Below are 24,151 nucleotides of genomic sequence, written 5' to 3' on the forward strand. Positions count from 1 at the left end.
GGTTACCCTCTGAGCCTCAGGTGCCTGCCTGCATTCCTGCAGCTCCTGTGGGAAATGGCTGCAGCAGAGATGGTGAAGTTTAAAGTCCACCTGCTCATGAGAAAACAAAACCTCTAAGGGCAAATCACGGCTGCAATGTCAACACATGGGTAAAAAAACCCAAAAAACAAACCCAAAGCAAACCAAAGAAATCATTGCCCAGCTCAGTAGCACAGCAGTGCCCTCCTCTCCGTGCCCTGGCCCACTGTGGGGCCCTTTGCCAGTGCCACTGAGAGCTGCTCTGGGATCTGGGTGTTCCTCCCATGCCCAGCACTCACTTACTGTAACACAGCGTGGATGGAGAACAGCACAAACATTTCTTTATGCCATACCAAAGCACAGGCTGGGCAATGTCCTCAGAGACCAATTACAGGATGTGGCCCTTTAGTACGTCGTCCCCACAAAACATTTACCAAGTGGCAATGAGCAAATCCCACCAGCTTTTGGAGCAACCAAGCCCACAGACCTAATTTTCTCCCCCTAGGGATGCATCTGAATGGATATGGCATTTTTCTTTTTCACTCTTTGGTTTGCAATGCCCAGCCATGAAGGAGAGTGTGGAAAACTTTTCCTGATATCAGGATTCCAGTCACCCAGAGATGCACAGCCAGATGGAGTCTGTGAAAGGAAGCGTAGGTTTGGAGAGGACAGAAACACTCCCTGGGCTGAAGCACCCTGTGGACAGGGTGACCCTGCTTCCCAGCCCTGGACAAGAGGAAGGATAAACCTATTGGCATGCAATGGCAGCGTGGCTGCAGGGCTCCCAGAATGGGCTGGCTCCTGGGAAGAGCAGGAACCATTTCTACACTCAGAGCAACAACCAGTGAGAGGAAGAGTGGATTTTTACTTCATGTTATGAGTTATGCAGTTATGAACCAAGACCATTCTGTGTTTTCATATAATAAATCCCCAGCTATTATTTGAGTATGCAGTTCTTTTAACAAAGTATGATTGACCTGAACATCCATGGGTAAATCCACAAATAATACTGCACTTCCCATCAACTGCACTTTTGAAAACAAGCTTCAGTGAGTATTGAGGCCAATGAGGGAAACAAAGCACATCCCTTACCAAAGCCAGTCCCTACCAACCCAGGCTGATGTTACAGCTCACATCACGGGCCACAATACCTGCAGCAAATTATCAACCTGCCCTTTAAAACTGCATTATGGGAGGGTTTTCCTGCAGTTTCCTGCAAAGCTGTTGTTCCAGAAGTTCACTTGGAGTTAAAACTCTTCTAATACCAAGCTTAATTTTATTCACAGCCAGTTCATGACCTGACGTATTTGTTTTGCCCTCCTTGGTATTTCTGCAGAAGTAATTAAGACAGCCTCCCAGCCTCTGGTTAGCTGTGTGTCCATCTTTCCTCAGTAAATGAGCTCTCCATGCTCTCCCCAGTCCCCTGGGGCCACCAAGCCTCACTGTCCCTGTCCCAGCCAGAGCTTTCTTGGCTAGCAAAGGGAGAGCTGTTGCCAGTGGTCACATTTGGTGGGTGTCAGACAGCACCTCTTGTGTCTGCCACTGTGGAGGCTCACCTCACCCCCCTTGCCTTGCTTTGCAGGGGCTGTGCTGCTTTTCCATGCTCCTCTGGCTGTCCATCCCCACGGGAGCACCTGCCAGAGGCTGCTGCTGCAGTCCCCCAGGGGCCTGGGACCACTTGCCTTTACCTTCTTGTGACAATGAAAATCATCCCATGCATACACAGCACAGCCAGTCTGGCTCCCTTTGGCATGAAAAATATGTCACCACTTGATGTCAGCACAGGACTTCACAGAACCCAGCACAAAGATGTGGATCCGCAGATTTATTTATTTTTTTTTTTAAAGAAACCATTTGCATTTCACAAACCTAAACCTATGTCAGCTAAGGAGCTCTTGTAGGTATAAGTTTGTCATTCAAATTGGTTTAATATTAATAACTCAAAGCTTCAGAAGCTGTATTCTCACAAGATCTTAGTTTACATGGTCATTTACCTCTTGCTGTGGGATCTTTTTTATGAAAGATATCCCTTGACTGAGCAGCTGTGTCCTTGGGAATGGGACACAGTGTACTCATGTATGCATGGTACTGACTTTGCTTTTTCTGTATTGACATCAATGCAACAGGTTTACAGTTTAACTTTCATATTACTGTGGAAAACTTCATAAAAAGGGGGGTTTAAAAGGGCAGTCCTTTCTTCATGAGTTTCTTTATAGAGAGTTACTGGGATTTCTTTTTCCCTTCCTTTAGTTACCAGAGTGGGCATATGGTGATGTTTCATTATGGAGTCCTGCACCCTGTTTCCCGCTGCCCTGCTTAGGGGTTGCCTTCTTCTTGAAGGGTTGCTCATTCCAGGATGAAGCCTGCAGGCAGTGCCAGGTACCAAGTTAGCAGTTGCTCAGGAAGAAGCAGCTCAGGGAGTTAGTCCTGGTCAGCAACTGGTTCACATGGAAGTTGTTCCTTGCCCAGTGCAGCAACCCAGGGGAAGTGGGTTTGGAGACCTGCTGCCCAGAGAGTGATGGGGCAGGGATGGGGCAGGGATGGGGACATGTCAATGCCATCTCCTGCTATGGGCTGGCCATCAGCCCTGCTGCAGCATGATGTGCCAAGGGCAGCTGTCCTGAGTAACCCATCACATGCTTTTTTGGAAATGCACACCTCAGCTAGTGAACTGCTTAGTGCAGTTAAAATAGGTACTGATTTCAGCTAAACACCTGGATTGAGATCAGCCAAGTCTGTTCACCACCTGCAGAAAAAAACAAAAAAAAGGTTTTCTTGCCAAATCCAAAGTGCATCATCATTTCTAAATGAGGAGGAACTTGTGGCTGTTTCAAAAGAACACCATCACTCTCTTTGTGGTTTGGTTACAGATTGCAGGAAACCTTGGAGGAGCAAACAGGGGAAGGAATGTAACCCCTGGGAGCTCTGATTTTCTCCTTTGGCTGCTGCACTCATAAGAAGACTGTCAGCCTACCCTCAGGGATGTGCAAGTGTCCTGATGGCCTGGCAGTGAAAACAAAAGTCACCTTGGAACGCCTCTGACATTTGCTCCATCCCCTGAAGTATTCAAGGCCAGGCTGGATGGGGCTTTCAGCACCTGGTCTAGTGGAAGGTGTCCCTACCATGGCAGGCAGTGTTGTATGAGGTGATCTTTGAAGGCCCCCTCTACCCAAAGTCCTTCTTTGTAGGTGCAAGCGCTGACATTTTCTGTGCACATATTGTTAAAAATAGCTATTTTTGTTGATACTTCATTTATTAAAACACATTATTTCTTTACTTTCACCTTCATTTTCTTTACCTTTTCTCTCAACTTATATATTAAAATTCTTTTCCCTGCCAAAATTCCAGCCAAAAACTGGCTATGGAAGAACTGGAAGATGACAGAACAGATGTACAGACAGCACCATTGCATTTCAGCTCTTAGTTACAGTTTCAGTGATGGATGAGGGTGGTTGGTAAGATGCTTAATTTTGCTCTGAGATGAGGAATATCCCCTCATCCCATGTGAAAAATGAAGCAAAATCACTTTGGGATCTGTGACATTTGGAAGAAGATTTTTTTCCTCTAGTTTTTCTGGTAACATTTCCCCACTGCTCTAACCTGGAGTTCAGGATAAAAATTATTAAGGATGGCTCTCAGAGGAACCTAAGCAGCAGATTTTTTGGGCAAACTCCTGGAACACTGATGCAGTCTGAAAGACTATGCAGGACAATAAGAAAGCACTTGGACTTTACCCAGAGTTCAGACTTTTAATGCACTTTCCTGTTCCTCTGTTCCTCTGTCTTTGTGCCTGACTCTCTCCACTGAGGACATGGGGCAGCAGCCCTGCAGCTGTGTCCAGATGCTATAACTTAAATTGTTCCTTTGACCAACCAGTCACTCCTTCTGCAACAGATTCAGCAGGAGGGAAGTCCTAACATGACCTCAGCAGCACCAGTGCAAAGACTGCACCCAACATCTTCCACCTGCAGCCCAGACATCTGTAACTGGGTGATGGAACTGGCTTTTGCCATCAACCTGACTTTCAAGCCGTGGGAGACATGGATTCTGTGGACTTGTGCAACTGTCACACTGCTGGACTGCTTTTGGAGATTAACTTCTGCATTTATGACAGGAATAAAACTCTATCTGTATTGAAATAGGATGGCAAAAAAAGCTTATTCGAGTTTCAAAGTGCATCTTCAGGATGACTCAAGTTGAAACTCTATCCTGTGTGCGCAGACCCAAAGAGCACTGGGGCAGAGCACTGATGATGTGTGCCTGGCTCTGTGTCTTGAGTGAGGATTGCAGTTCTCTGAGCAATTAAGCAGCTGTGGTAAGTGTCCCTGCAGACAGAATTTGTTCTTATCTGGTAGTGAATATCTGAGGAGATTGATGATGGTGTTTCCTGCCTGGCAATGCAAACTGGGAGGTGAGGAAGGAGAAGCTCAGATGACTGATTGCTCATGAATGCATGTGGAGCTAAAGACAGCAATCAAAGCCCATCAGAGGTGTCTGTGCCCTCTGTAACTGGTTATGAATAAACCAGGAGTGCTGCAGAACTGGGACAAGTGGCCATGGAGGGCTGGGTGGGAGGAGAGATGGATGGCAATGGGGGAATGGGTCAGCAAGTGGCAGCCCTGTGTTATGGCCTTCCTGTAGTCCCTGGGACACATCCTAACCTGGCACACTGTTCCATGTATCAGGCTGGCTCTCTCCATAGTGTAGGGCTGAGCTATAATCAGAGGTTTCAACGAAGTCCTGTGGGAATTCAAACAGGGGTACATCCTTTGGAACAGCGATGTCAGGGAGTGACATTTGCAGCCATCAGGGGCTGAGCTTCTATCCAGCTTGAACACCACGACCTACAATGCACTGTCAGTCCTGAATCCAGTTCATTTAGCAGCCTCAAGTTCAGGATGTGTCAGAGAAAAGTGGCAGGCAAATAATACAAATAGGACAGACTCCAGAGTGGGTTTTTGAGATTTTATAGGGAAATCAGACTGTGATCATTGCAGAACAAAGTTGACTGCTCTATTCCTTTCAAACTGATCCAAAAAATGCATTTTAAAAAACATTCCCAAATGGTGACTTTCACACTTGAAAACTGGATATGGTGAAGGTAGGGAATGAGAAAAATATTGCACATTTTATGCCACAATCCAATTTATAACATTTTTCTTCTCTCTTCCAAAATACATACTGACACAACTTTTGAATTACAACACAGAGTACTTTTTCTGTATGGCTCAAATATCTCAATATCTGCTTCATAATTTTTACATACCACTGAACTGGCTGCAAAACAAATATATTTTTCTCTGGATTGAAATATGGCAGACAGAGGATGTCAGGTTCAGATGATAAGAGTTAGGCTTTTATTAATCTTGAAATATTAATTACCCTGGCATATTTACAATTTTTTCAGTTGTGAATGATTAAATAATACTTCATATAAATCATATGTTTATATTATACATATAACAATATTGTAATTTCTGCGGTATGCAATGCATTCATGTTATGATAGCCAAAACCATTATATCAATAATGGTGGTGAAGAAAGTATCTCAGGAAGAAAGCAAGAAGCTATCAGAAGAGCAGTGATTTTGGTGACAGCAAGAAAGCCTTTCCAATTCAAGGAACTTCATCTAACAACTCATTTCACCCTGTGACATGGAAAGTTAATTAGGCTCTTCTGCATACATGAGTGGGTTTTGCATTTTCTAGGATTTTTTTCTGTATACATGTTCTCAAAGCCACTGACAATTCCAATTAATTCATCAGAATATGTCATAGTTGAGACTGTCACAATACCAAGCAACATTCAATTTTCAGAAGGCTTCAAACCCCGTTTTATTAGAACATGCATGCTTTTTATACATTCTTACAAGACTCATAAGATTACACTTTTCTCATTGGTCAGTAAAGACAAACAAAGTGTTTATTGGAACAGGCAGTTGCAGATTTCTCTTATTTATCCTTCTTTCTTTCTTGGTTTTTATGTCAACGGCCTTGGTAGAAAATTCTTTCAGGGGTAAACATGGATCCTCTTATCAAACTTCTCTCTGGCTTACAGAAGTCAGTGTAAAACCTCTTCCACAAGAATATATCTAGCAAAATCTTCTGGGACAACATCCTCAAAAAATGTGACAGGTTTCTCCAATTTGAGAGAGACTGTGCTGCAGCTGTTGCTGCTGAAAGTTTCTGTATCCAATTCAGCATTGCCATACATTTTGTCCACTCTGTGCATTGGCTCTTACCTTTCCTTGTCTGCCATCCCTGTGTCAGATAATGAAAACAGTTGCTAATAGGACAATACCAACAAGTCTAAGGAAAATCAATAATAGAAGGGACCAAAGTTCCTTGCACTCTATATAGGTAATGTGCTGTATACAAATAAAATGGACCAGTCCTGAATCCTGAAGCTGTAGCAAATCATACCCGTTTTGGAGAGGTTTTAGAGGGCTGACAAAATGCCAAGCAACTAGAAAATCAGAACTTTTCAATCAGAATAATGCTTTCAATGAAAACTTTGATAAAATGTTTTGGGCTTCATTACAGTACTGCTATGGCACTCATGATAGACAAGCCTCAACACAGAAGAATTTTGCCTCATTTGCAGAGCAATATATTCAGACTTAAACAAAAAATAGATACTTATTGTCTTTTAAAGCTTCAACATTCTGCATACAAAAATCTACAAATTCACATATAAATTTGGTCTTCCTCAATTTGTGTGAAGACTTTTTGGGGCTTAAATGGTCAGGCAATTGGAATTAAGACAATTACAATTCTTGCTTTACTCAGGTAGGTTGAGGATAAATTTTGTGACTCAAAAGACCATTTTTCAGTGCCTAGAATTTGTGCTAACTACTTTTTAATAAACAACAATAGTAAATAATATATTTGAGGTTTCAAGTATGGAACAGTCCCAGAATAATATCTACATGCTGTTGAAACAGTCATTGCTAATATCTGAATGAGGCATCTGGAATTCTTCAGTGTTTGGCCAACACAGGAAATTGCATAAAGTTGTAATATTACACCAATTTAACTACATCAGCTCAGCCTTACCTGCCCACATCACTTCCTAGTTTATATTTGGCTTCTAACATATACAAAATACACTAGGTCAAGCCAAGCTTAAAGAAACTGTCTATTCTATACATTCAGCCATGTATTTCACTGTTAGTCAAGAGACAAAAGGAGGCAGTGAGGAACAACAAGAGGGTAAGAAAAACTCTGCTAGAATTCTGTGTCTCACATATGGAGAATAAAACATGGGACTGTGTAGGGGGATAGAATATAAGAAAATAAGTGAGTATAGAAAGTAATCTTATCCCTAAAGAGTTGCAGCTGGGCTAATTATTAAAGATTAGGAGCAGGCCTGATGTTAACAGGCCACACCTGCAGCCAATAAGAAGAGTGCTATAAAAGAGTGGATTGGGTGGTTGAGGGGAACTGGAGTCAGTTGGCTGCTGTGAGGACAAGGAAGAATCAGTGCCTAGAGGAGAAGCCTACAAGAAACATCAAGGAGGTATGAAACTCTTGCAATCAGGAAACAACACTATGGAACCTTTGCAATATTGTGACAATGGGATAGTTTCTTATTTTTGTAGTAAAGGACACAATGAGGAGTGTTGCAAACTAACAATGCCATACCTGCAGCCACATCTGCCCTGGGCTGCCCCTCTCAGCACTTGCTTGATGCTGAAACGGGGACACAGGATCATTCAGGACAGAAGCACAGTACTCAGGAGAGTGGAATAAGCCACCCAAAATTCTGACACCAGTGAAGCCAGGCCCTCTTGGGCCCAGGGCTGGATGACCACGATGAGGAGAAAATGGCTGCCAGTCCAGGCCCCTTGCCTGCCATGGGGACATGCTGGGTGAACGCCAGCCTCCCTGGTGACCTCCAACTGTCTGCTCAAGGCCTCAGCAGATCCCTCATTTGCAGGATGGGCATCTGGGTTTGCTGTGATTCCTGTGACTTTCTGCCATGTAGTTCATGATTCCTGAGCCTTATGTAGGAACTGGACTGCAAAGGCATAATCAAAATGCTCCTTGTATGGTGGTACTGGGACTCTGAAGCATGTGTTGCCTGCTGAGAGCAAAGAGCTCCTGTCCATAACACTGAACACACTCTGTGAATGCTCAGCTGGTGTTACCAGCCTCCACTTGAGCTCAGAAATACCTGAGTTAAGCCAATACATCAGAAATTGAGGACTATGATATTCCATCTCCATAGGGGATGGTGCCTGAGCTGTCCCTGAGGTACCAAGCTGAGTGACACGCGAGGAACCCTGTAGAGCAGGCAGCTGCTGTTGGAAGCAATTTCTGTCCCTGAAGTGCCACTCAGCAGAGCTTGTTTGACAGAGCCCTTGGTATAAGGAATAGTTTTATGGTCAGGAAAGTACCACTAGTTTCCATTGCATCTTGAGTTGGTTTTCATCACAATTATTCCAACCTGCTGGAACACAGGTTTTTCAGTCAGAAGCAGCCTTTAGAGTTACAGATAGATACCTACAGTGGAGGAAAATGGTTTGCAGGGAAACAGGTCACTTTCAGGGAATCAACCCTTCATGAAATTCATGAAAACAAGAGAGAACTTGCTTAACATTCGTTTGAAGGAAATCTCCTTGACAGCAGCGTTTTACAATTTAATTAGACGTGCAGGTGTCCAAGTTTGGCTCTGCTAGATTTTTCAAGATATTAACAAAAACTTTGCACATGCAAAAAGATTGGGATGTCTGAAAAATGAAATTTATTTTAATTTCTTTTAAAATTTACCCATTTTGAGCAAGTAGGCAAGAGAGTTTAGCATTTCAAAGTATTTGAAAGTTAAACATCTTCCATTATTGGTATAATTATGTACCTGCTGTTAATAAATATTTTTTATTGGAAAATAGAGTCAAGTATTCTATGCTTGAAATCATAACAGTAATAACAGTAATTTGGCTTATGATAGTAATTTGGCTTTAAATTACTGCTAACAGAAAAATAGACTAAGACTAGTAATTGTTAATATTCAATTTGAATGAAAGCAAAATGATGGAATTAAATTCAGCATCAGTAGTTATTAATCTTTTAAGGTTGCCACATGAAAACTGCAGAAAACTTGTTGTTAGAAGAAAAGAGAAACAAAGAAATACAATCTGCCTATTTCTTTCAGATAGAGCAGGTGGTATTTGAGGAGAAACAAGTGAAATATAACTCAGTCACAGGATGTTACTACTTCTGAAATGATAATGAGTCTTTGTGAACAGTATACTGTAAAGGGAGAAATTTCTTGGATTTCTACCTATTTAGATCTGTAAGTGTTTAGCATGTCCCAGAGGCCTTGAAACTAGACACCAACTTTTTATCAATCAAAAATCTAACCTGTTACTTTCTAACAAAATGCTCCATAGCATGAAAGGCCTGTTTCAGTCCTTGGGAGAAGAGGAATCTGAACCTTGTTGTAATCACCAGTTTCTGATATGGTTTTCCCCCCTGTTGGGACATGGATTTTGCAGTCCCCTGAGAGAACACACCCAATTGCACAGAATACTTTCTTGAGCTATTTTTGCTGCCATACATCCCTCGCAGCTGCATAATTTGATGTTACTTAAATTATGTCCTCTGGCTAAGGTCTTACTAAATTTGTTATCAACAGCTCAAGTAAGTCATGTGAAAGGCCTGAACAACTAACATTATTCTTTATGCTACAGTGGCACTGCAACACAGCAGCACTTCCTAAATGTGGTACAGATGGGATGTGTCCCATAGAATGAACTATAAATGTACTTTGTACCTACAGAAACACAGGTTTTGTCATTGCCCAGAGACTTATGATTCCTCCATCTTCACTTTTTCAGAGCTGCTCACAGTTCTCAAGTTGACCTTGCATCACTTGATATGACTGCAAAGGAGACAAAAGTATAGGCAGGTTACAGGTTCATGGTGACTTCATAAAAGCACAAGCAACTTATAAATCTGGCTTGCAAACATTAGTCAAACACCCCACCACTTTAGGAAATACAGAACAATTCCTGCAAAAGGCCTTCACAATAACAATAGTTGTATTGTTATTTAAAAATTGGTAAGCTGTCAGCATTAGGTGGAGCACTATTATTCCACATCTTATGCTGTGTTTCCCAGCTGAACTAACAGCTCTCAGAGGGCAATTCAAGGAGCAATCTGTGCTTGCCAGAACAGCCATTGTACTAAGGCAAAGATGAACGTGGGTGTGGGTAAGAGGCAAAAAACATCAACAACTAAAGCATCAGAAACAAATGAGGTATTGGGCTCTTGCTATATCCTTGCAATATTCCTTTTCCATTTGTATATGGCTTGTGCTACCTTAGCTCAGTACTGGTATTGCAAGATCACAGGCAGAGTGAGAGAGCTCTTCCTGACTCTAACAGTGCAAAAGCAAGTGAACTGCTCCTAAAGATGTTGTCTAACCTGCTCCTGCAGATTCCTAATGAGATTCCACAGCTCACCCACACAGCTTAATGCACTCCTTAATTAGCCTTAAAATGTCTATAAAGTGTTTCCTAATATCTAATATGAGTAGCCCTTAGAGTGGTGGGATCTCATTACTCCTTGTCCTAACTGCTCATCCTCATGAAAACAAAGTCTTGCTTTTATTACACATTTTACAAATCTCTGTGGTTGCATGTTGTGGGACCAAAGGTGAAATTTTGGTTTTATGTTTGCATAATTGCCTTCTATTTACGTTGGACTGGTGTTTCAGTTTCCCAAGACTGCCTGAATGCTCATCTCAATTTATGGTAGCCCTTCCAGTCTGGAATGAGGTAAAAAAGCAGTGAGAAAACTCTCTTTTGTCTTGAATGTTACTGTGGAAAATACCAGTGCCAGAGGTTTTCAGAGGTGTGGAGATTTGCACTCCGTATAATCTTTCAATCAAGTAGCAGTTTCTTGACCAGATTGGCACCAAACTTACAGATGTTTCTCTTTCTCTCTTGTTGCAATAAAAGTGCCAGAAAAATTATGTTAGAAGCCTCCCATGAAGGCGAGACCTGAGGTTTACTTCCTCTTTTGCAGCCACACAGCCTATCATCCTGTTTTTGGGGAAAAGTGATGTGATTTTTCCCTTGCAGAAATTTGATGTGATTTTTTCCTGAATAGTGCAGTTCAGCAGTTTCTTTCTTCCTTGTTGGGTGCAAGTTATTTGGTACCTTAAGGAAGAAAGACTTTCTTTTCAATCAGGCACAGATTAATGCTCATGTTCTTTTTTCCATTATTCAAATAATTAGATCAGCTCTCAATTTTCATATCACATTTATCTTATTGCATTTACTTCTCAGCTTTTCTGGTTTTATGCCAGGATGTTTACAATTCTTTTATACAGAGCTAGGCACTTTAACACTTGTTTTTGGAGGTCAGGTCACAAAAGATCTCACAATTTTAATCAATTGTACTTTCTTGATCTTGGGACAGTTTTGACATATGCCTTACACACTTTGGGGGTTTGTGGGAATTTTAGAAGTAGGCCTTGTTTTAAAAATGCATTAATTTTATTCTTTTGTTCTTTTTCTTACTTCATTAACGAGCTCTGTCATTTTTACAGTTAATTTTAAAGAAGTTACCTTCCTTTTTTGTTTTGTCAGCAACTTCCAGTCTATATTTTAACACCAAATGCACACAAGTGCACTCAAAATTGCTTTTGTTGTGTTTATACGAGATCTTCCTTGAAACATTCTGAAGACTTTCAGGGCACCTTGTGTCCCACTAAGTACCTCTCCTGTCTCATGTCTGGGATGTCAAAATCCACCTCTAACTCATAGCTCTTGTAATGGTGATGACTCAGGTGTTTGTTCAGTTGTCTACAGTCAGAGACAACAGCAAAATTAAAGCATAAGGCACACATCATGTCCACAATGTGATTCATAAATTTACACTGTAGAGAAGATCTCAGAGTCCAACCTGAAGGGGAGGTGGGATGATTTATCAAGTGGAGATGTGATGGTTTTGTAGAGATGTAAAAAACTGCAGTGGGAGCTGGGGTAGGGATCTCATTCCCCTCTACACTGTTAAACATTGTGGGGTTTGTTATGGCCCTCAGAAGCTTATCATTATTTAGCAAAGATTATTTAATTATCACATTTATTGAGAACATGAAGAATAGCCCATTAATTGTGCAGAGCCTTTGAAAACACTACAGATCAACATACTGACCCTGTAATTTACACTGACACAATTGTCACTCCAAAATGGAATTCCCCATGTGCCTCAGCCCTGGATATCATTACCCTGCAGCTGGCAAAGTGGAGCAAGGTTGGTGAGACAGCAAAGCCACTGAGTGTTCACTCATATCCCCTGCCCCACAAAGCAAAAACATGGACAGCTCCCTGCATGGATTAGGCAAAGCAGCACAGAGCCAAGGTGGAGCAAACACTGTACCTGTCTGCCTCATCTGAAGGAAAAGGAGGACAGTGGGAAGAAGCCACATTGTCCCACGATGACCTGCCATGCCCATCCTCCGAGCGCAGTGCGCATCACCCGCTGCTCGCTCTGCAGGGCTCTGGGGCAGCTGCTGAGGGAGAAACACCACAGTGCAAGGGTCAGCCACTCATAGAAAACAAAACCTCTGAGAGCAAAGTCTGCACTCAGTGTCACCACGGCACGGTGTTCAAACATGAAACATGTGCGTGTGCTGCAGCAATGCCCCACTGATAGCTTTGTGCTGGCAGAGCACCTCTAAGAGGCTTTCCTCTCAAAATTTGGACAAAGCCTCTCTAAAGCAGCTGGACTTTGCAGGCAGCCAGGAGCTAGAGTGGGTGATGTGGCTCTTGCAGAACAACCAGAGCCAGAGCTTTGTGCCTCCTGTATGCTGGGCCGAAGCAGGAAGGCACCCCAGAAGTGAGGAGCAAATCAGGGCACCAAGTTTGCAGGTCTCAATGAGCACATTGCAAAGTTGTTATCCACCTGCTCTGCCACAAGCACACTTGGACAGAGCACACTTCCCCAGACTCATCAGTTTCCATGCCATTATGAATGTTGGGGGTGATTATGGGTTTTATGTGCTGTTTCCTTTTGTTCAAGCCACTCCAAGGGGACAGCTCTTGACAGGCCATTGTGCTCTGGGAATCAGGCTATGGAAGAAAATCCTGCCAGGTCAGTCACCTGGGCCAGGGAGCAGTACACAGGAAGCTTGTTCTTACCATGCTAGTGCAGGGCACAAGGGCATGACCTTAAAAGTGACAATCTGCTGGTACTGCTCACCTGGAAACAGAGAAAACAGGGGCTGGAGAGACCTACAGGGTCACCCAGCCCAACCTACTGAGCCAACAGGGGATCAAATCGACCTCTTTCAATTTTAGCACTGTTGGACACTGAGCCCACTGCAGTGTGTTTTCCTCCCAAAGTGCATGATGCCATAACAAAGGGCAGCTTGTCCACATGTGCCCCTTAGGGCAGCCCCCATCATGCTGCACACCTGACATCTCCTTACATTTCCCACTCTGGAAGACAACCAGCACCAGAGACTTCACAGCCCTCCTGGGAATATCTACTGCAGGGCTTCTCTAGTCACAGGGCTTACTCACCATCCTTCTTTTCCTCCCCCTTAGGACTGGCTTTTCCTTGAAGGCAGAAGAAGCCTGAGCACTAGAGACTAGCTCAGAGCCTCCCTGTCCACCATCCTAGGTACATGTCAGCTTTTGTCTGAGCCAGCCATGTGTGCTTTCCAAGAGGAATTCCAGTCTCTCAAAATCCACCAGTTTACTCAGCAGCTGTGTCTGTGTCCCTTTCCTGATTTTGCAATCGGATCAAATTTTGCTATGTAAAATCACTTTCCTGCCCACAATCAGTGCTGGCTGCAGCAATACTTGCTGTTTGCAGAGGTGTATTTTGGGTTTGTCAGTCTGCTTTGCTCACAGCCCCTGCTACGTGAAATGAGCCAGTACCAGCTCAAAGCCTAAAAGAGATGGAGCAGGTGCCTATGAGCACATTGGAACATAAGAGATTGGAGAAGCTTTGAAAAAGCCATCAGGATTCTTAGGGGGCAGACCACATGATGGATAGAGGCTTTTGGGGCTGGGCTTGTTAAAATTACAATAAGCAAGAACAAAAAAAGAAAGAATGTTTTATTTCAAATGCTGGTGTACATCAATATTGCACCTAACAGAAACAGCTAGAACAATACACATGCAAGCAGTTTTCCAGTCCTCAGCCATACACAATCCAGAACAAGATACAGAAAACACTGAATGTGCACATATATATATTTTCTGATGAGCAGAGTGTACAAATTAATCTATAGTGAAGTACAATCCTTATAAATCAAAACCCCTCGTTATTTAGACGTGCAAGACGTCCTGTTCTGTTAATCTTCTGAACATATCTCAAGGTAAAAGCTAAACAACTCCAGTATGGATAAACTCCCTGCTGAGCCAGATGGCTGCAATAGGAGGATTTAGTAACTCCCATCCTTCCTGCTTTCATCATGGCTAGTGACTCTTCAGAACATGTTTAGGAGCCTCTGGTAGGAGCACACGTGACAACAGATAGGAACCACAATGGCCATTGATAAAAGTTAAAAGAAGCCAAAACCCCAATCAGCAGCCTTTTTGCTTGGGGAATTCCCTCATTTAACCAATTAACCAATTTCAAAGACCCCCACAGTCCGCAGAGATGTGCTTTAAAGCCAGGAATAATACAAATGGAAGCAGACCATAACTTTAGGGAGATGTCAAAACCAACTTAGCACATGAGCAGGAAAAGAAAGTTTCCATTTCTAATCCTGCACCTTGGCAGGTAACAAGGAGGATCAAGGGACACAGCACCACTACAAACTCATGACTGTCCTTACCCAGCGCAGGAACCGGGACAGTTTGGTGTAGACCCCATATTTGCCTTTCCTTGCACATCCTTCACCCCAGCTAACAATTCCAGTAACAAAATAAGTATCCTTGTATCTGGTCACATGGGGGCCACCACTGTCTCCCTGGCAAGCATCTTTTTCCTCTGTGTCATAACCAGCACAGAACATGTTCTCAGTTACCACAAAGTAAGTGGATTGCTCACAAGTGCTCCTATTAACATAGGGGAGTTCAAGCACCTTCAGTTTCTTTGGGAGTTGTCCACCATCATATTCCCGCCCAAAGCCACTAACCCTCCCAGATTTCTGCTTCATCAGAACTTCATTAGCAAAGTCTGCTTTGGGGAGACATGCTGGGATGACGTACTCTGAAAATCTGATAGGTTCCTTCAGTTTTAGTAAGGCGATGTCATTATCGTAAGTCTCAGCAATAAATTTGGAGTGAACGTATATTTTGTCCACAGTGTGCATTGATTCAGACTGCTCCTTCTTCTCTCTGTCCACCTCACCTGCACAAGAGCATTAAAAGGGTCATCAATGTGAAGAAAGTATAAGAACTTCAGAACAACCTTGACAGAGGAAGAGAGTAGTATATTCATTCTGTGTACTTTGCCCAGGACCTTAGACCACACAAGGAACCAGGTATGGCAGCATTTCTTAGCAGCAACTGGATTGGCTTTGGTCCTGAGATTTGGTCTATGGAGATTTTTATGTACCAGTTTACACAAAGGCATAAAACTAATGCAATTTTGTGTGGAAGCACTTCCAGGAGCTTGAGCCTGGCTTAGAGAAGAGAACAGGGTCTGGACTACAACAGTGCAAAGATGAAACTGTGCTGATTCTGTGTCCTGGCTCAAAGGGAAGCCATGGGAAATCTGAGTTTGTTCTTGTCTGCTCTATTCAATGAGTCAGAGCTTTTCTGAGGGTTCTTGCAAGAACAACTCTGGATGCTTCTGAAGTGCCAGGAATGATGGGCTTCCTGCACAAGCACTGCTCTGCTGAACACCTTGATAACCAATATTTCTAGAATATTTAACTGCAATCACTTCCAGCTAGCTGGCAGAGAAGAAAGAGAGGCACCTGTTGTTACAAAGAAGGATGGTCAGAATGACAAAAAATTATAAAAAGCAGCCAAAAGGTAACAAAACTCAATGAATCACGACTACATCTCATGGGTGTTTTAAGGCACAGAAAGTTCGGCCCAACAGCTACTCTCACCTCAGAGGAGTAAAAGAAATAATCACTCACCAACAACAACTTGGATTTCTTTGGATTGGTTTATGCAATGAGCTGCAGTAAGTATGAAATTTTCTTTCAGAATAGTGCCACCACAAAACTCTTCTCCTTCCTCATTTAACAGAACAGCCTGTGAAATAAAACAAGTGCACAGGAAGAAGTGCAGTTTAATGTCGACAAGCTATAAAGCGTTACTGACTTCTTTGCACACTACAGAGATGCCTCTCACTGCAACATGTATGCGGCCCTCCACGTCCCTCCTAGCTTTGCATTTCCCCATGCAGAGGCTGCTGATTGACTTCTACTGCTACAGAGTCCGGATTGTCTCCATGTGAAGTTAAAACATTTGCCTTCCACATTACCTCACTGCCAGTGCTGAGTAAGCCCCACAGGCATTGACTGACTGAGCAGGCAGAGTGCAGATTCCTGATCACCACATCCCTTGGACTTACCCCCCAAGCAATGTCCAAATACAGGAATTCATTTTGGCTTGCCCAAACTCAAGGGTGAAACTGAGACATGAGTGAGTATTTGTGAACCAAAATGCTGGCTTTATCTGCTTTATCACCCTGCTCTCAGGTGCCTGCCAGGGGTGATGGTCTCAGACAGAACGAAAATGTAACCTGCAAAAATGGCCTGGGAGAACAGCGTGACACAAAGTCCTCTCTGGGGACAGGGTAGGCAGTTCCATCTAAAATGACACACAAAGCCTTTTGTTTTGACCCCCTGAGGCTGCACTTTGCAGAAGAGCCCATCCAAGTGCCCAGGGTCACACAGCTCAGCTACATCTCACTGCCGCTGGCACGTGACACGGGCCATGTTCAGAAGGCTCCCAGCTCGAAGGAGGCTCTGCTCCCCTTCCCTCAGCCACACGCTCTGCCCACATGCAGGGCAAAGCCCCCTCCATTCACCTGCCATGGGCATTGGCCAGGAAGACACTGATCTCCACCAACTATCCTGGTATTGACATATGGATTCTTGCCGCTTGTTCTGTTGTCAGGTGGAGGTGTTGGGCTTTCTGTGGTTATTACAAAGTTCCCCTCTGTGGTCATTTCATATGCAGGAGGATCTTGATCACTCATTCCACTGCTTTGGTCAGTGGGTGAAAGAACAGACCTTTTCTTCCTTACCACAGAAACTTTTCCACAAGGGTATTTTACTGTAAAGAGAAGAATGCTGAAATTAAAGATGGAGAGAAACACCAACACAAGAAGAATCTCCTTGGAAATACCATCTCACAATATATAGCGCTGTTTCCTCATTTTCCAGACAATATGAAAAACTTGGCCCATGGAACCAAGGAAGAAACACCATATGGTTTGAAAAATGAGTTCTATTTTCTCTTCAGCTTCCATCTCACAATCATGTTTTGAAAGTATTTAAAATTTAATACACCATCTTCAATTTGTTTTTAACAAATTTAATACATCATTTCAATTATTTACATTGGTAGATAAAGGTAGTTCTTCTTAATAAAATGTACTTAATTTGGAGACTGGGTGAAGTGCTTTATTTTAGGAATAATATGGCTAATGACAGCAATTTGTTATTAGCTATAAAATACATAAAACCTGACATGATATCTAATTGGTTGACCTACCCCACCCCTGTGGTATTTGAAAATACAATAAATTTGTACATATGTACATTGGATAATTATGATTAGCACTATCTCTTCAGTTGCAGATTGATAAGGTTAACTGCAATTTAAGTATAAATTTTTGCAAGCTGCTCTTTTGTATGGCCTGTAAGTGTTTAAGCCAAGATCCTACTGTGATCACTTTCCTCAGTGTGGCCTCACCTTGAGTCCTGTGTACAGTTTTTGACATATAAATATCAGAAAGATATAAAGTTCTTAGAGAGCGTCCAAATGAGGGCAACAAAGACGGTAAAGGGCCTTGAGGGGAAGTATGAGGAGTGGCCGAGGTCACTTGGTCTGGTCAGCCTGGAGAAGAGGAGACTGACGGGAGGCCTCATTGTGGTCAATAACTTTCTCCTAAGGGGAAGAGGAGGGGCAGGCACTGATCTCTCCTCTGTGGTGTGGACCAGGACATGGAATCACAGAATCCTTTATTTTGGAAAAGATCTCCAAGATCATAGAATTCAACCTTTGACAGATCACCACCTTGTTAATTGGACTGTAGCTTTACATGCTACATTCAATTGTTTCTTGAAAATCTCCAAGGATGGTGTCCCCACCACTTCCCTGGGGAGTGCATTCCAGTGCTGGACAGCCCTTTCCATGAAGAAATCCGAGAGGATGGCAGGAAGCTGTGTCAGGGGAGGTTTAGGTTGGAAAGTAGAAAAAGGTTCTTCACCCAGAGGGTGGTTGGGCATTTGAACAGATTCCCCAGGGAAGTGGTCAAGGCCCCAAGCCTGACAGAGTTCAAGAAATGTGTGGACAACAATTTCAGGCACATGGAGTTATTCTTGGAGAAGTCTAGTAATAGTCCAGGAGTTGGATATTGATGATCATTGAAGATTCCTTTCAAACAGGATATTCTGTGATTCTATGATTTTTTGTTATCTTATTAACAGCAGAATTTACTCTGACATGCCTCACGGAGAGCACCTTGCAAAGGGTTCAAAATCATGTACATTTTGATCCACTCCATCACAACACCTCACAAATGGAAGGCTTTGGAAATACAAATCTCCTGGCCTCACTGTTGGATCTATGTCATGTAGGATACTGGTGGTTCAAAAGACATTCCTCAATTGCAAACCAAGACATCTCTTAACAATGAAACAAGTCTCACCAAGCACTGCTATTGCTTTATCTCATGGCTTCGTACCTGTTGCAACACAGTGTTTGCCATCCTCTGCTAGAACATACCCATCTGCACAGGAGCACACCACATCCTTCCGCCCATCTCTTTGGACGCTGCAGAACTGCTCACAGTCCCCGTTGTTTATTCTGCAGAACTTTGGGATGACTATAAAAGAGATGGTGGCAGAAAAACTGGACATAAACACTGACTTCACAGAAGATCTGGAAGTTCTCCAAAACAAAACACCCTCTTCAAACAGGATCTGTATCCCCACCTGCCAAGCACCTGAAGCACTCTTGAGGAATAGCTCATGTGAGTGCTGAACATCAGCTTGTGCCTTACAAAGCAGCCACATCCAGCACACCAAATGTCCTTGCCAGGTCTGAGTGGGACCAGTGGCCATGGCATGGTGAGCTCAAAAAGCAGAGACAAATTCTTAGGGGAACAATGAACAAAACACTAACACAGAACATAATTGTGTAAATCTTCACACAATTCTTCCCTCCTGCCCGAAAAACTCCAACTCCTCATCACTCCCCTCAGTCCTGTGACTGAAATTCAGTTTCACATTCCTGCTCTTACTTCTGGGCTAATGATACCCCCCTGTCACAGGGGCAGCTCTATGCCACAGAAGTGAGCCCCAGGAAGGATTTCCATGCAAAACATGCTTCCCTACAAAGCTCCCTGGGAAGTTTTCTGCCACGGTTCTCTAAAGCAGAAACTTACCAAATTCACAGTTCTTGCCTTGATAACCATCCAAGCACGTGCAAGTGTAGGAACCAATTCCATCTTTACAGTGGCCACCATAGTGACAAGGATTTGAACTGCACTGGTTCCCATCTACAAAAACAAACCAAAACCCAAATTACTGTAAGCGTGCAAGCATTTTCAGTGGCCGCAGAAGGGCTCTTAGTTTTCTTAAGCCATCTTCCATCCTTCCTTTCAAAATATATGTCCTGTGAGTTGCCACATTCCAGATGGAACAAACAGTGTAAACATAATGATTCCAAACCTGCAATGATTTATCTTTATATCCTCAGTTTTGCAATCTCTTTTTGGTGGCCACTGTATTATGATGTGCACAGAAGGCTTTTTTTACAGGAAGGTTAAGTAATACATAGTGGTCAGAGTCTACATAACTTACAGTGAATCCTGTAAAACCAGACAGGACATTTCTATATTGCAACTTCTGGCTGAAAACCATCAACTTTTATTTCCTCAAAGGTCATCTGAGCCCTTCTGCATGTCTTTTGCCTGCAGAGCTGTTCATTTAAAGACACAGATACTGGCTTATTAAGCAGAAGCTAATAAAACCTCCAAACTTTACAAAACCCTGCTAAAGTTGCATGAGCAGGCCAAACTTCTACTCTGTACTGCTTAGAGAACCAAAATTATCTCACTGTATTCATCGAGGTATGAGCTTGAGCTTGCAGTTATTACCTCTCACCTCATGCTGCCCACATCTATGCTGGCATCTTGAGTTCTGCAACTTTTCTTCCTTTCCTAGACACAGCTGACTGACCGGACTCCAGGGCCCCAGCCACATATACCTCAGAAACTCAGTTTATGAGGACACTGAGGTCAGGGAGGTAACTCTGCATTTGGAAACATGTTTCATGTAGCAGCTCTTTCTCCCACCCATCTCATTCCTTTTCCGACATGGTCTTTCCCATTTAATGCTCTGCTGCAAAAAATGTGTTACCCCCTCACATATGTTCTCTGGAATGCACTGTTTCATACAAGAAGTAGGATATCCAGAGAAGTGACACTTGCTCAAGAATTCATTGGTTTACAGAAGACAAATTTCAAATTTCTAAATTTTACACCTGCTTTGCCCCTGTTTAGAGCAGGGTCAGAATAGGTGGGATAATTTATTTTATTAAATACAGCTGTGATGTTTTGTGAAGAATTAGAAAATCACAGTGATATATGGAGTAGGGTTCTTTTTCTCCTCTGTACAGTTAAATATTGTGGGTATCATTTTGTCCCTGAACATCTTACAAATGGATAGTAAGAGTTATTTAATTATTATGTCTCCTGAGAATATGACAAATAGCCCATTAATTGTGTGGAGCCTTTGAAAACACTACAGATCAACATACTGACCCCATAATTTACACTGACACAATTGCCACTCCAAAATGGAATTCCCCATGTGCCTCAGCCCTGGATATCATTACCCTGCAGCTGGCAAAGTGGAGCAAGGTTGGTGAGACAGCAAAGCCACTGAGTGTTCACTCATATCCCCTGCCCCACAAAGCAAAAACATGGACAGCTCCCTGCATGGATTAGGCAAAGCAGCACAGAGCCAAGGTGGAGCAAACACTGTACCTGTCTGCCTCATCTGAAGGAAAAGGAGGACAGTGGGAAGAAGCCACATTGTCCCACGATGACCTGCCATGCCCATCCTCCGAGCGCAGTGCGCATCACCCGCTGCTCGCTCTGCAGGGCTCTGGGGCAGCTGCTGAGGGAGAAACACCACAGTGCAAGGGTCAGCCACTCATAGAAAACAAAACCTCTGAGAGCAAAGTCTGCACTCAGTGTCACCACGGCACGGTGTTCAAACATGAAACATGTGCGTGTGCTGCAGCAATGCCCCACTGATAGCTTTGTGCTGGCAGAGCACCTCTAAGAGGCTTTCCTCTCAAAATTTGGACAAAGCCTCTCTAAAGCAGCTGGACTATGCAGGCAGCCAGGAGTTAGAGTGGGTGATGGGGCTCTTGCCCATGTCCCAAGGAAGGCAAACAAGTAACAGAGCTTTGTGCCTCCTGTATGCTGGGCCGAAGCAGGAAGGCACCCCAGAAGTGAGGAGCGAATCAGGGCGCTGAGTTTGCAGGTCTCAATGAGCACATTGCAAAGTTGTTATCCACCTGCTCTGCCACAAGCACATTTGGACAGAGCACACTTCCCCAGATTCATCAATTTCATCCCATTATGAATGTTGAGGGAGTGTTATTGTTTGAAAGCAAACCAGTGGGAGATCCCAAGTCAGCCATACAATTTAATAGGAAAATTAAAATAAATGCAATGATACAGAAACACTGACAGAGTCAGAATACAACCTGACAACCTGTTAGTCCAGGTGTTGGTAGCAGTTCAATTCACTGGTGGCTGCAGTCCTCTTGAAGTGATAGATGTGGTTCTGTTGAAGCAGTGTTCCTGTAGAAGGGTTTGTTCTTCCTCTGAAGGTCCAGTGGTGGTTATGGAACTCTTGTCCTCTGGGAATTCAGTGGATAAGACTGACTGACTGTTACAAGCCTCAGATTATATGCAGATAGGAATGCTTGGTTCCTCCCCCTGGGTGGAGCATCTCACAATGGGATGATGTAATTTTACCATGCAGTGACACTCGATGGCCCATTAACAAAAGACATCCCCTGGAGTTATCAAGGATGAGTAATGAAGGAGACAAGGAACACTGCCCCATGTGGTTTTAACAGCTCATGAAGATGCTGATGGAATACATACTTTTGGGTACATCTCATATTGTACCCAAAACCGAAGGGTTATGTATGGGTTTTATGCGCTGTTTCCTTCTGTTCAAGCCACTCCAAGGGGACAGCTCTTGACAGGCCATTGTGCTCTGGGAATCAGGCTATGGAAGAAAATCCTGCCAGGTCAGTCACCTGTGCCAGGGAACAGTACACAGGAAGCTTGTTCTTACCATGCTAGTGCAGGGCACAAGGGCATGATCCTAAAAGTGACAATCTGCTGGTACTGCTCACCTGGAAACGCAGAAAACAGGGGCTGGAGAGACCTACAGGGTCACCCAGCCCAACCTACTGAGCCAACAGGGGATCAAATCGACCTCTTTCAATTTTAGCACTGTTGGACACTGAGCCCACTGCAGTGTGTTTTCCTCCCAAAGTGCATGATGCCATAACAAAGGGCAGCTTGTCCACATGTGCCCCTTAGGGCAGCCCCCATCATGCTGCACACCTGACATCTCCTTACATTTCCCACTCTGGAAGACAACCAGCACCAGAGACTTCACAGCCCTCCTGGGAATATCTACTGCAGGGCTTCTCTAGTCACAGGGCTTACTCACCATCCTTCTTTTCTTCCCTTTAGTCTCAGGACTGGCTTTTCCTTGAAGGCAGAAGAAGCCTGAGCACTAGAGACTAGCTCAGAGCCTCCCTGTCCACCATCCTAGGTACATGTCAGCTTTTGTCTGAGCCAGCCATGTGTGCTTGCCAGGAGGAATTCCAGTCTCTCAAAATCCACCAGTTTACTCAGCAGCTGTGTGCTGTGTCCCTTTCCTGGATTTTGCAATCTGTTCAATTCTGTTATGTGAAATCACTCCCAAATAATTTGTCAACATTAAAAAAAGAATGTGTTCTAATTCCTCCTTTTGTTGCAGGCCCCAGGGTTGCTTATGACCTTTGATAGGAGGTTTAGAGGCAAGCACATTTCACTCATGTCTTCTCAGCAGGCCAGATATGCTGGCACAGAAAGAGCAATGGACATAAAGTGATACCTTCAGCTACTTCAACACCTTTACAGCCCAGTCTGTGTTTTCCTTCAGGCCTCAATCTCTGCTTAAGTAGAAGAAAGACCTTAGCAAGAGTATGTAAGCAGGATTTGGTAGGACCCAGACCTAAGGCTTTCCTTTGAAGAGGGATCTTTCACCCTGATTGAGCACAAGGAGCAGCACCTGTGGGACAAAGGATTTGAACAGGAACTCAGTGGACGGAACTCAGGGAACAAACACTGCCGAGCAAACATGGAAGTAAGCCCACTGAAGAGTTTTACAGGTCAAGACCATCAAGCTGAGATAACTGACCTGCCCACTTGCTTTCCTGCCCACAATTAGTGCTGGCTGCAGCAATATTTGCTGTTTGCAGAGTTGTGCTTTGAGTTTGTCAGTCTGCTTTGCTCACAGCATCTGCTAAGGGACACAAGCCAGTACCAGCTCAAAGCGCAGCAGATGCCTAAGGAAGTTCAGTGCTCCTCAGAGCACAGAACATAAGAGATTGGAGAAGCTTTGATAAGCCACTGGAATTGTAAGGGGGTTAGAGGCTGATGGGGCTTTGTTAGAAAAAAACCCAACCAAAGGAGGAAAAAAAAAAAGAAAGAATGTTTTATTTCAAATGCTGGTGTACATGAATATTGCACCTAACTGAAACATCTAGAACAGTACACATGCAAGGAGCTTTCCAATCTTCAGCCATACACAATCCAGAACAAGATACAGAAAACACTGAATATGCACATGTATATATATATTCTGATGAGCAGAGTGTACAAATTAAACTAGAGTGAACTAGAATACTTATAAAGCAAAACCCCTTTTTAATGAGCTGCTGTGATTATTTAG

General features: G+C 43.5%; 1 protein-coding gene across 1 annotated transcript; it reads right to left on the bottom strand.

The window, feature by feature from the left end:
- Positions 1-14,675: 14,675 nt before the first annotated feature.
- On the bottom strand, positions 14,676-21,241 carry LOC128934464 (coagulation factor X-like). Its single transcript, XM_054272044.1, has 5 exons — positions 21,166-21,241; positions 18,859-18,999; positions 16,975-17,222; positions 16,076-16,193; positions 14,676-15,336 (listed from the first exon to the last, which is right to left on the bottom strand). Exons 1-5 carry the CDS (start codon positions 21,239-21,241, stop codon positions 14,795-14,797), a joined length of 1,125 nt encoding a protein of 374 aa, XP_054128019.1. The 3' UTR covers positions 14,676-14,794.
- Positions 21,242-24,151: the final 2,910 nt, after the last annotated feature.

This window comes from Melozone crissalis, unplaced genomic scaffold, assembly GCF_028551555.1.
Source record: "Melozone crissalis strain CALT ecotype California unplaced genomic scaffold, PUWL_Pcris_2 ptg000013l_1, whole genome shotgun sequence".
In the NCBI taxonomy this organism is placed as follows: domain Eukaryota; kingdom Metazoa; phylum Chordata; class Aves; order Passeriformes; family Passerellidae; genus Melozone; species Melozone crissalis.

Excerpts from the sequence above, each read along its gene's own strand:
- LOC128934464 (XM_054272044.1), bottom strand. The coding sequence starts at position 21,241 with ATGGGCATGGCAGGTCATCGTGGGACAATGTGGCTTCTTCCCACTGTC. Across the intron at positions 19,000-21,165 it reads CCTTCAGATGAGGCAGACAG|TCATCCCAAAGTTCTGCAGA; the intron begins GTACAGTGTTTG and ends TCTCTTTTATAG. Across the intron at positions 17,223-18,858 it reads CAAACACTGTGTTGCAACAG|TAAAATACCCTTGTGGAAAA; the intron begins GTACGAAGCCAT and ends TTCTCTTTACAG.